The 13,452-nt window shown below is 39.8% G+C and overlaps 1 protein-coding gene across 1 annotated transcript in view; it reads right to left on the reverse strand.

Moving 5' to 3' along the window:
• The window catches only part of BMPER (BMP binding endothelial regulator), a 238,314-nt gene that overhangs the window by 72,538 nt on the left and 152,324 nt on the right, over window positions 1-13,452 (reverse strand). Inside the window, exon 12 of the mRNA XM_057731872.1 lies at window positions 3,483-3,812. Coding sequence (XP_057587855.1) covers window positions 3,483-3,812 — 330 coding nt within the window. The remainder of the gene's footprint in view (window positions 1-3,482; window positions 3,813-13,452) is intronic.

Genomic DNA, 13,452 nt, shown 5'->3' on the forward strand with positions numbered 1-13,452 from the left:
ATCAATAGGTAATAAAAAGAAAATATCCCTAAGGGGTAGTACAAACTGAGATCGGTAGACCAGAGTGGAAAAGACTATTGTCTGGAAATGGAATTATTCCATTCAAAGGATAATCTCAAAGCAAGTTTAGTGCCCAAATAAATACACTTCCTCCCTAGGAAGCAGAAAGCTTGTGCACTCCGCATGATACAGAAAGTTGTTCAGCTGGGTATAAAGGGCACCACATAAATTAATCGCATCCTGGCAAGAGAGATGGAAAAAGAAAAGAAATTGTAAAACTGAGTCCAAGGCCTAGAAGAGGTAAATTCACTAATCTAATTATGGTATTTATGATTTATTATTTTCTTAGCAGCCTCATCCTTTTGCTCAAATTTTTACCACGTGAAATTCTTACAAAGAGTACACTTATTCCATAAGGTATTGCCAGCTGTGACAGGAACAGTATTGAACCTCAACTGTTAGTAATATTTGAATATCCAGAATCCCTTTGTGAATTGGGTTGTGGTTAACTAATAATTTCCATATCAGTAGAATCCACTGTGTTCAGCTGGCTTGCAAACAGATAAGCAAGGTGCTTCTAATTAGTACTGTGTAATGGGTAATTTTATGTACATTTTACATGAAGCCATAACTGTTGCTTCCTTCAAAGGGAGGAGCTGAGGACTACATGTCATTTGAATGCAACAACAGGTGTCTGAATTTTCTGGAATGGATTAGTCCCTCTAAAGTTGAATGAACAGAGCTCTTCACATCTACCACTTTCAAAGTGAACAATGGGAATCTTTCCTTCTTTACAGAATGTTCTAATACATTGATATTTAACATTTCTCACTGAAACCATGTTATACTCTCTAAAAAAAAGTTCCCTGGGCTTCTCCTTGGCTTCCTGCCTTTGTTTAGCTAAGCTGGCATTCCATCGGCTCAAAGCAATTTACCAAATATATTTTGGCTTGAACAAAAACAATTAACAGGGTTCTGAAGGTACCATGGAGAAAAAGTCTCTGCAGTCTCTTAAAAGTGCCTGCTCTATCAAATGTTTCCCTTTCCAATCCATATTAGCTAAAGAAACTAGAACCCAATTGATGCTTTTACATTGTTAAATTATCATCAATGCAAAAAGTAAGAAATATGCTGATTTTCTCAACTACAAGGGTGAGTCAAAAATCCACACTTTGGTTATATTAAAACTTATGTTGGCCGCACTATCGTACCAGCACTTTCTATTCAAGGCTACTGTCTCCCCAGTCACTGCTGTGCAGGTGTGAACGTGTTACATCAGTTCATTTGCAACTGTGGTGAGAGCAAAAATGGATGCCCCACTTCTGATTTGCATGAAAAAAGGGCAGTGTGAAGTGATTTGTTTTCTGTGGTCTGAGGGTGTACCTGGTGCCATTATTTATCGAAGACTTTGTGTGCAGTATGGAGAAAGTGTTTTGTCGCGAAGAAGTGTGTATGAATGGATAGAGAAGTTCAAGGAAGGTCGCACAAGTGTTAGCCATCAAGAAGGAGCCAGACGCCCATTCATGTCCATGGCTGATGACAACATTGAGCGTACATGTGAAATGATTCTGTCGAATAGACGAGTGACAGTGGATTATGTGGCAAATAATTTGCAAATCACCCATGGCTCTGCCTATGAAATAATCCACGACAGACTTAGGTTTCAAAATGTTTGTGCTGAAGCCTAAACTTCGGATTAAATGCAGAAGACTGCTATCCAAGGGCACTGTGATCTTGCATGACAATGCACATCTGCACACTTCTGCCCACACTGTTGACACTGCAAAAACTTCCTTTTGAGGCATTAAAGCATCCTCCCTATAGCCTTATCTTGCTCCACCAGACTTTCACCTGTTTGGTCCCCTGAAAGCAGCCCTATGAAGACAAAGATTCGCTTCTGATGAAGAAGTGAAGACAGAGGTGCATTCATGGCTCACAGCTCAGCCCAAAACATTTTTTTAATGAGGGAATATGAAAGCTTATTGACAGATGGACAAAGTGTATTGAAAAGCAAGGACATTATGTCAAAAATGTTGTATTTTTCTTTTCTAAAAGTTAATTAAAATAAACGCTACAGGACTTCCTAGGTGGTGCAGTGGTTAAGAATCCGCCTGCCAATGCAGGGGACATGGGTTTGAGCCCTGCTCTGGGAAGATTCCACATGCTGCAGAGCAACTAAGCCTGTGCATCACAACTGTTGAGCCTGTGCTCTAGAGCCTATGAGCCACAACTATTGAGCCCGTGTGCCACAACTATTGAAGCCCATGTGCCTAGAGCCCATGCTCCACAACAAGAGAGGCCACTACAATGAGGAGCTCACGCACCACAATGAAGAGTAGCCTCCACTCACATCAACTAGAGAAAGCCCGTGGGCAGCAACGAAGACCCAACATAGCCAATAAATAAAATAAATAAATGAATGAATGAATGAATGAATGAATTAAAAATGATAATAAAATAAAATAAATGCTACAGCCAGAGTGCGGATAATTTTTGACTCACCCTTGTATCATGCTTAAAGAAATAGTATATGCCAGGAGGACATGCAGTTCAATATCTAACTGACAAACAAAATGCATTAACCAAAGGCAGCGTGGAAGCAACCATACATGATATAATATAGAATGTGTAAACAAACTGAATTCATTCTTTGGGGCTGAGATTGGAGGATTGATTTCTGCTTCTAAGATGCCTCTCTTAGCACCTCACAGAGAAAAATTTGAGCCTTGCTGAGCCCCTAGGAATAGCCTACTAGCAACTATGAACAGTTTGGCCTGGGGGAAATGTATCTGCTCGTGGGGGGGAAAACACAGAGTCCAGGGGCCTCGGGCAACATGTGATGCTGAGAAAAAGCCTCAGTGGCCAGCTCCCTGTGCCCACGTCTGGGGGAAGTGCTTTCACAGCAAGCATCCTAAGTCCTCCAGCAATGGTTCTACCCATCAACTCAATGGGCATCCTTCTCTGGTTTAAGACTGCTAGTCACACAGTCCATCATCTGCACTCCCATCTGCACACCCACATGTTTGTGGTTTGCTTTTGAGGATTCTCTCCTTCTTGGACAGATGCTAATAAGGAAACACTCTTTCTCACAGATGTGAAACTGCACATTACTGGCTGAGCTGAGGAAGACACTGACAATTCCAAGCTGGACATCAGTGTCCTAAAATAGTAACAAAACATGAGAAAGGGGTTATTTGGAGAGAACAACTGCCATTTTTGGAATGAGGATGGAAAGGCACTGGATGCCGACAGATCGCAAGACTGAGGTGACTGGCATCAGATTGCAAGGCTCCTCGCTGTGCAGATTTCTCCAGCTAGTTTGTGGCATCTCAGGAATGAGGTAACTCCTGCAGTTGGAATACTTCTCTGCTTCCGTTTTTTCCTGTGTAGGAGGAGGAGCAGCTGCAGCTCCTGAGCACAAGTTGGTGAGACAGAGGGAAGAGCTGGAGCGACACAAAAGGCCCGTGCCTCTAGAAGCCCACCTGCTTTGGTCGTCACTTTCAAGAGGTAGCCATCCAGGTCAATGTGAAACTGTGGCGCGTGGCAGGGCAGCGCGATGCGCGAGCCGTTCCAGCGCACGGTCAGGTGCTGCTGGAGGCTGACGGTGCTGGCACCCAGCACCAGGTCCACCGACTTGGTCCAGGAGAAGGAGCGGGTCCTGCGTGCATCGTTCTTCACCAGGACCTGGAAGGGCGAGGCAGGGGAGGAGCAGTCTTTTGTCAAAACATACTGACACGTCCCCTGAAAGTTAAATGTCCGTCCGTCAAAAGTGTTGTAGTGGGGATCTCCGAATACCGTGCAAACGCCGGGCTCTGCGGATGAGTGAGAGACAAAAGCAGGTCATAAACCAAACCATGCGAAGGATTCAAAGAGACGTCAGGGGTCCCTGCAGTAAACCTGATGAGAGCACCTGCCAAGTAAAGGGAGGGCCTTAGCAGAGATGCACTAAGGAAAATCAACTTTAAAAACTGATAAAAAGTTTGGTGGTTTTAAAAGTTTGTACCAACACACATAGGACATGTAATACTTCTGGTGCTTTTGTACTTAGAAGTTATTTATAACACTTCTGAATTTTTAAAGCATCTCTGTTTTAGAGACTTGACATGCTTCTATGGTCTTAATGTCAAGGACAGAGAAATGAAACTAGGATAATTTTGTAAACAGAACTGCCTAATTTCATAACCCATATAAATAAGAACAAAAATATAAATAAAAGGCAGCAACATAAATGACAATACACCAAAGCACTAGCATTGTTTCCATTTAACTGATTCAAAAAATTGGGGAACATGGTATTCTAAACGTTATTCATAGTCTTAAAAAGGTACTGTGTTCAACATTCATGTATTTCTAAGGACAGGTAAATAGAACTGCCAAACAGATACATGTTTAATATCGGTAGGGACCAAAATGCTGATAAAGTTGATAGTCTCCATGTATTTTCTAGAAGTACAAGCCTCCTATATTTTGATCTGTGTATCAAAATCTGAAGTTGGATAAAAAATAAATCATAAAAATCCATCATTTAGTAAGTTTAAGAAATTCCAATAAATTCATCACTTCAAAACACCATTAATTCAAATACTTATCAGACCCAAGTAAAGTTTTACACTTTAGGGCATTTCAAAGGTTTATATACAAAACTAAATATCATTTCTTTTTTTAAAAACAAAATTTGGCATTGATTTGCTTTCCATATAAAGATATTTTCTCTGTTTTTAAGAAGGCATAAACAACCAGGAAATGAGAAATTCATTTAGAGAAATTAGCCCACATGATGAAAGAACTAAAATAAAAAGATCAATTTCCAGAACAGGTCAAGAATCTGAAACTATCCTATACAAATAATTGCTCTGAATATGTAAGGGAAGAATCAAGCATCAATACGGATGAAGGATGTGCTGACTGATCTGATAGGACCAATTGGATCCAAGGCAAACATTTGCTTTTAATTTCTAAAGTGTTTGGAGAGTAACATTGTTTTATGATACATTATGTCATTTCATATGTCAATTTCATGTGACTCCATATAAATCATATGTATTGGGAATTTTGTAAATTAATTACTTGTTCCAAGTTGGCTTTCCTTGTCAACATTTAATAGAGACTCACGGAACATATCGTTTCTGGGATGTAGGAGAGTTTCATGAACAAATACTTTAAGGAATATAAAAAAGGCAGTACTTGGGGAAGGAGGGTGGAAGAAGAGGGTGGGAGAGAAAGCTCTGAAAGCTCAGCAGCAACATTTTCATTCACCCTCTATTTCGAGTCCTTTCTTATCCTTTTTTATGCTTGTTCTTTCCTTGTGACTCCAATTTTATTCAGTTTGTTGCTTCACATTGCACCTCACCCTCACCTTCCTAATCCTATATCTCCCCAACTAGTGTTCCTACCTATCTAACCACCCCATCCTGCATTTTCCAGTTCTTTCTCCATGGGATTATCTTCAAAATTGTCCCATCACACATTTCCCTCACATTCTGACAAACAGAATCCCTCCCTGAGATGAAGATGGTGCTTTTTGGTTGACAGGGAGCAAGGCAGTTTTGGGGACACCCCAGGTGGCATCAGGAGAATTAGAGTTCGGAGTTTGTACTACCACACGCCACAAAAGGACTCAATGTTAACCCGACCACCAGGTGCACCAAATTCAAAGGAAGCGTTTGCACAGAGTTTTTAATGCCACGTACTCAGCAAGAAAAACCCAGAACCAATCAAGGCTTTTGCGCTCTTGAGCTTGTAACAGATGGGCCTCAGTTTGCAAAGGCCAAGGCACAAATGAAGAAGCTGAAATTATACTCCTGAGAAAATCCTCTCTCAGCTGTGAGCAGGCATGGGGAATGCCTGCACCTTCTGCCCGGAGTCTGCAGGGGACACTGTACCGTTTCCCAGGTGTTCTGACTCCAATCGCATCAAGATCATCACTAACAAAGACAGTAACAGCTAATGTTTACCAAGAATTCACTACATAGCACTGTTCTTCATGCCTACCGATGAACACATTGTAAGAAAATGGATATATAGATTGTCTCCTAACATTAAACAAACAGCTAAGCACTTCGCAGTAAATCCATAAAATGAAATATTATCTAGTCACTGAAAAAGTTTGTAAATAATGTTCATGATTGAAGAAATGCTTATGCCATATTAAGTGAAAAATACGAAAAAAAATCTATCTATAGGATAATCTTGACTGTGTTAAAATAAATATCCAAAGATACACATACCCCAAAATTGTAAACTGAGATTGTTTCTTGGTGGTAGAACCATGAGTGATAATTTTTTTCTTTCTCGCTTATGCTTTCCTGTTTTCATTTTTGTTGTCCTTATATTTTGCTTTTAAGAGTCAAATGTAGATAAGGTCATTTATGTGACAAAGCAAATCCTCCAAGAAGCAACAGAAAATATACTGCCTATAGAGTGGCCCTGGAGCCCTGGGGAAACCTGAGTTATAGCTGGGCAGGAAGCAGTGAGGCCCATTCAGGGAGACTGGGCAAGGGAAATCGCGTGTGAGCAGGGCTGTCAGGAAAGATATTTTTTAAGAGGCCCTAACTTTTGGAATACATGGGTTTGGAGATGAGGATGATTTTTCTGTATAAGGGCAATACAGAAGAAGCCAACAAAATTTCATGACGAGGAAGATGCCTGAGAATTATGTATTGCATTTGGGGACATTTGTATCACAAACTAAAATAATTTTGAAACCTTGGCCCTTTTTCTTGGCACCGCAAGGTCCCCATGCCAGATCCTACAGGAGCAGCGAACACGTACACTGGAGAATGACTGAAAGTGAGAATCTCAGGGTTACAAAATCTGCCTCGCTGAAAAGGAAAAAATAAAGAAAAAAAACTAGAGAAACACTTAGGGGACAAAAATGAACACTGTATCCCCATATAATTTTTGTTCAGCAGACCAAGTGAAATGAGCCACAGTTCAAGATGTTCTGATGTCTGATCACACTCTTCTGGAAAGCCTGGAGTGATAGTTGGAGCTAAATAAACAGACCCTTCCGTAACTATCCTTGCTTGAATATGTTTAAGTCAGAGGATGGAGAAAAAAATGCCAGCTTACAAGCAGTGGTATGTATTTTCATAGACCTTTAAGTCAAATGATCAGATGTCATTTTTGTTTTGGTTTGTTTTCAATAATATGTATACAATGTCTAGGCATTAAAAAAAAAATTAGAAGTGTATAAACCCAAGTATTAAGAATTTTTTTTTCTCTTAGGTAATGAAATTATGTGTGACATTTATTTCCTCTTTCTTGTTTCTGTGTATATACACTATTATTTACATTTACATTTTGTTATTTACAATCACTATGTATACTCTTGGAACAAGGACATCTGTTTTAAAAAATTAAAAATATTGGATTCAAATATAACTCTTTGATGTTACATACTTTAATAAGACAGCTATGAGAATTAAGAGAGCTGGGCTGCTTCTGAAAACAAAATTCCAATGTTTTTCTCTTAACCTCATCAGGTACATTTATTTCCTCTGTGGATATATTTATTCTAATATGATGCCTTCCTTCTGAGAGCAGTGATTATTCTCAAAACATCCGTCAATGAAAATTAAGGGAAAATTATACAACTCCATGTCATAAAGAAAATAAGAGAAATTGAGAAGACTCTATCTCCCTTCCCCCAAAACACAACAAACAGAAAAGGATAAGAATAAAAAAGTATCAATCACAGTTCTACCATCAAGAAATAATCACTGTTTACCATTTTGTGGGGTGTGTGTATGTGTGTATGTGTCTGTGTCTGTGTATATTTTAACATAGTTAAGATTGTCCTGTGTATGAAATTTTATTTCCTCTTCACTTAACATAAGATATCCCCATTTACTAGTCACTTTGAAAACACAGAAAGTGACTTTCATCCTTGGTCCATTACTTGTGCAAAGAGAGCAAACTCTCCATTTCCTCGTACCACACCACCACACAGATCAGTACATTTCCAGAGCAGAGTTCTAACCATGAGGAAGTCTTTCAAATGAAAAACATGGCTTTAAACTTTCCTCAACACAAACTGCAGCGAAACGAGCCCTGTGGGACTCCAGGGCCACTGAGTCATGCAGGGGCTCCTGGGAAACCCCAGGTGGGTAAGAGCTGTGATGATGCCAAGTTTGGGTCAAGAACCAGGAAAGGCAGGGATCAGAAACACTGCCCTGAACACAAGCCCTTATGCTGTTCGTCTAGGCTCCTCCTGACATGACGCAAGCCTCCAATATAAACAGGCTGTGTGTGACCCAGCAGGAACTGAACTTCCCCACACAGGAGGCTCTGGCCTCACCCAGAGGTGTCCCTGACAGCTGCTGCCCCCAGGGGAGCTCACAGCCAACAGAAGCTCCACCAAGGGGCACCTGGATTCCTCTCAGACTGGACACCCTTGGCTTCTTAAGTCAAAACTTAATCTGACTTTACTGTGTGAATGTGGGGTTAGGTCATAACTGGTCTCTTTCCACCCACCCCTAATCCATGAGACAGACTTACAAATCTGCAAATAAAAAGCTGATTTTTAAAAAAGTTGAGTAGGCACCTGAAACTAATATTTTAAAAAAAAAAAAAAGGTTTGGTAGGGATACTGTTAAGTATGTAAATTTCTTCTCACATAATTTCCATAACCTCATATCCTCACCAACTTCAAACAGAAGAGAAAAGGAAGCTTCCGTACCTTCGAGATCTAATCTAAACTAAATTTAACCCTAAAGCCGAGGCTGACATCCTATGTACAGCCTCCCCAGTTGAGCCAAGGGCTTCCCCACTTCTCACCTTGGCTGGTGCAGTGGCCTGGGCCTGCCCCATACCTCAGTTCACAGCACAGGAATTCTTCAGCCCCTGGCTCACGTGCCAACTCCCGAACTGCCAGCCTTCCCCAAGCCTCAGTCAAAGTCACTTCTCTTTACTCTAAGTCCCCAAAGCAAAACTGACCACACAGCTCTGATTTTCTGGGACAGTCTTAAATTCAAATACTCTACCCTATAGTCACACTATGTTTTTCAGCCTGAGGGTTAAAAATATGGTCATCAAACCCACAGTAGGCTTATGATAAATCACTTCACACCCTAGCTTTTAGTTATAATGTATCCTTAACTCCTGAAACAGGCTTTAAACTCCTTATATGTAAGTTTTGTGTACACTTCTCAGTGCCTGGAACACTGCCTTGTACTTTGGAGGATCTACATTTATGTATACGATAAACAGATTCATCTGTGCATTACTCATAGTCTATATACTGGTATAATACCTATTATATACTATGTAATACACACATACAATAGAATATGTATTATGGTATAATACCTATTATAATACTTATAATACAAATTATAATACACAGTATATATGTATATAGTACATATAATACATAGCTTATATACTGGTATAATACATATTTGGTATCAAATATTTGTTAAATGAATGGGTTAATTAATTGAAGAATATATTTCAGCAGAAAAAATAAATTGCCTACACTGAACTCACTAAAATAGTTAAGCGTAACAAATGGTATACAGCAGTAAGCAACAGAATTTTGCTTAATCAATTAATATACTGAATAATTAACTAATGCTCTCAGGACAAGGAATTAAGGCTGCAGATGAAATTAAGGTTGCTAACCAACTGATCCTGAGATGGGGAGATTCTCCTAGGTAATCCAGGCAGGACATATGTTATCACAAGTGTCCTTACAAGCAAAGGAGGAAGAAAAGTGAATGTCACACAGTGATACAGCATGAGAAGGACTCAACTTGCCATTGCTGACTTTGAAGATGAAAGAAGGCTTTGAATCAAGAAAAATGGGCAGCTTCTAGAAGCTGGACAAGGCGTGAAAACGGATGCTCCTCTAGAGCCTCGAGAAGGAATGCAGCCCTGCCAACACTTTGATTTTGACCCATTCAGATCCCTTTCAGACTTCTGACCTCCAGAACTTAAGATAACAAATGTGTATTGTTTTTAAGATACTAAGTTTGTAGTAATTTGTTGCAGCAGCAATAGGAAACTAATAAATTTAGCCACGAGTCTGGAGTGACTAGCTTACACCAGGCACCATGCCAGATGCTTTCCATATTTTCACTATCTCCTTTAATCCTCACTACTTCTCTACACATGTTATACCGTTACCCTAATTTCTTAGCAATGAGTCTGGAGAGGATGCCATGTTGCCCGTGGCCACTCAGCCAATAGCAATAAAGACAGAGTCCAGCCCAATCTCTATGGCTTTGAAGCCAGTGTCTCCCCAACCACGACTTGGTGCTTCCATTTACATCTTATACCACAGCATCACATGCAATCACTGTTGTTACAAAATTGGGATCAGAGAGCTTTTTGGGAATCTGAAGAAATGTACAGACACTCTTCCTTCCAAGTGCATGTGAGTGTATCTACTCAAACGTAGAGGCTCACAGACACCCTGTCCCAAGACTGATCAATGATCTCCTAAGAGTTCATGAACTTCAGTTTAATGACACCTATCTAGAAGTTAATTATAAACTGTATTATATGGTTCTCATTTAATGTGTTTACATTTCATCTCCTCAACCACATTATAAGTTCTTAAACTCAGGGTTTGTATCAGCTTTTTATCCATGTCCTCCAGGGCACCTTCCAGAATGCTGGAAATCCACTGGGTGTTAATACAAATTTGTTATAGAAAATGCATTTCTGTCACTCTATCATCCAAGCTCTGACCTTAAAATGTCTGCTCTCTTTAAACTAGAAATTGCTATTTATCAGTAAAGAGAACTTCTTACTTGAATGAAAAGATGGGTTTCACATCTCTAAATTTACCTATCTTCCAGCTTTGAAGTCACCTCAGAGCTTTGTGAACATTAAGTAAGTTGCTTAGAAGACAGTCCTGGGTTTGAATCCCAATCTTGCTACTCAATGATTACAAAATCATGCACACACTACCTACATAACCTCAGTCTGTTCACCTGTAACATGGGTCGAAGAACAACTACTTTGCACGGTGGTTATAAAGACAGCATCGCAAAAGTGCTGAGAACATAATAGATGCTTAGAGAGTAGTCGTTACTAGTTGTGTTATTATAAATGCTATGCAAATCTAGCAAATAGATATCCACTGTTGGCTAAAATAGGGTTGGATGAGACTGTAACATACTTGTAAAATGTAAACGTGTTGAAAAGACAGTGTGAGTTGAGTGCGTCTATAAAAGACATACAAAATGTAGATTTGGGGCTAGAGTGGAGCAAGCCTCTAGATCAAAAGAAGAATGTTCACAAAATCACAGACATGGGAAAGAAGGCAGCTTGCACAAGAAGAGCAGGAGACCAATCTGCCCAGAGTGGGTAGTTGCCTCAGGAGATATAAGACACCCAAGCCATCTAAATAAATTGGCCTGAGATTTACTGCCAGCCTGAGAAGTTTTAATGTATTCCAAAGAACCAGCATTTCTTAACATGTTTCCTATGAAACATCAATCCTGCCTGTTACTCTGCCAAAATAAGTAGAAATAAAAAAACCTCTTCAGCCCAAATTAGTTTGGGAGGGATTCTACACTCCATCATCCTCCTGAAAGTTTAGCCTGCACATTGTCATATAAAGGGCTCTGAGAATTCTTCAGCGAGGAAACATATTTAAGTTTACTTGACCCAGCATTTCCCTAATGTATTTAATCATAGAACCTTGTTTTGAAAATATTACTCATTACTATCCCTCAGCACTAGCTGACAAACTTTGGGAAATTCTGCGAGAGACCGGTGAAGGAAGCTGGTGTAGGTTTCGTGAAAGCCAAGTTTGGGTGTTGACAGTGGTATGCAGAAGGGGCTGTCGGAAAAAAGACAGAGGTTAGTTGCAGGCAATAGGATGAGGGTCTGGCTGCCGTGGGAATGGGAAGGAAATTATTTATTAGAAAAACAACACAAAGAGACAATCAACCAGACCTGATGACTGATTATCAACATGGGAGAGAAATGCCAAAAGTATGAGAAATAACATTAAGACTCAAAACCTGTGCAGCTGGGATAAAGGGGATGCCAGAATTCAGTCAACAGATAGGGGTTGGAAACAGCCATTACTCTCTCCATCCAACTCCCAACCCAGATAATTTAGAGAATCAAAGGTAGCAACTGTTAATCAAGTTCAAATACAGTCCATTGTGAAAGAAGAATGTGCTCTCCAAAAAAATTAGAAGCTGAGATGTACCATATTCGTGTCTTGTCAAGAAGTCCTATATTAAGGACCTGGAAACTTGGACAAATGTGAAACCAGAATGAGAGCGTCTCAACACGAGGGGTACCGTGGAGGCAGGGCTGTGAGCTCACAGGATGAAAAGGTGTAAAGTAAAAGCAGAACAGATGTGTGTACTAAGGAGAGATATGAAAGGGCAGAGCGGAGGAGAGGAGCAATGGTTGGGGGTGGAGAGCACTAACCAAGAAGCGGAGTGCGATAAGGAAAAAGACGATAGTATTCATAAACATGAACTTCACATCAAAGGGAACCACAGAGTGCAGCTAATAAGTCATTTCTCCAAATTCCCAGGGAAGGTTAGAACTCAAGTACTGTGACCCAAGAAACTGAAGAGGTTAAGTGACCTAAAAGCATAGATAAGGTTTTAAAAGGTAAGCAAATACAACTGCTTTCAAATAGAAGCCCCAAATATGTACAGAAAAAAGAAACTGGCAAACTTCATATATATTTGGCAGCAAACCTCCAAAACAAATAAAAACATAGTCAACAAAGAGCATACAATAGTGCTTATAAGTTTGGGCTTTGGAGTCTCATGGACCAGGCCATTGGCTGACCTCACCTTATTTAATGTCTCAGACCCTCGGACCTGTCGTTTGTAAAATGGGTATAATAATAGCTTGCACTGCATGCATCGTCACGAGGATTACGTGACAGACAGCATGGAGAGCATTTATCACAATGCCTGACATGGATTGACGTTCAATAAATTGCTGCTGGTAATAGGAGCAATTGTAGTGGCAGCAGAGTAGCAATTTTTTGTTGTTCTTATTTTACTCAGAGGAGATGTGACCTCCAGAGAGGTATAAATCTGCCTCAGCTTTGCATACAGTAATGTGTAATTTATTATACAGTTTTTTTCCACAAAGTATACTTTTCAGAGTTTGGGATTTGTATTCTTTGTTTTGTCACTTAGCTGTATTTTAGATATACCATTGCTAAGAGGTTTCGGTCACAAGTTTCTTTAAGAATCTTTCTTGAGATTCAAGTTGGCAGCCTTGGCTAAATGTAGCAGATGCCGAATAATGAATTTATACACATCTTTATGTATAAAATATATTCTTCCAAGATTAGGCAAGAAAGTAACTTTTAATTGAATGATTTAATAATGGTATATCTATATTAAAAATATGTTCCCAAGCAAAAATCCAGGGAGGCCATTTGATATTACAGAATGAATACTGGAAAAGAAGGTTACAAAAATGAAGGTTTTCATCCTAGTTCTTCAGGTTAACACT

Source organism: Hippopotamus amphibius, chromosome 4 (genome assembly GCF_030028045.1).
Source record: "Hippopotamus amphibius kiboko isolate mHipAmp2 chromosome 4, mHipAmp2.hap2, whole genome shotgun sequence".
In the NCBI taxonomy this organism is placed as follows: Eukaryota; Metazoa; Chordata; class Mammalia; order Artiodactyla; family Hippopotamidae; genus Hippopotamus; species Hippopotamus amphibius.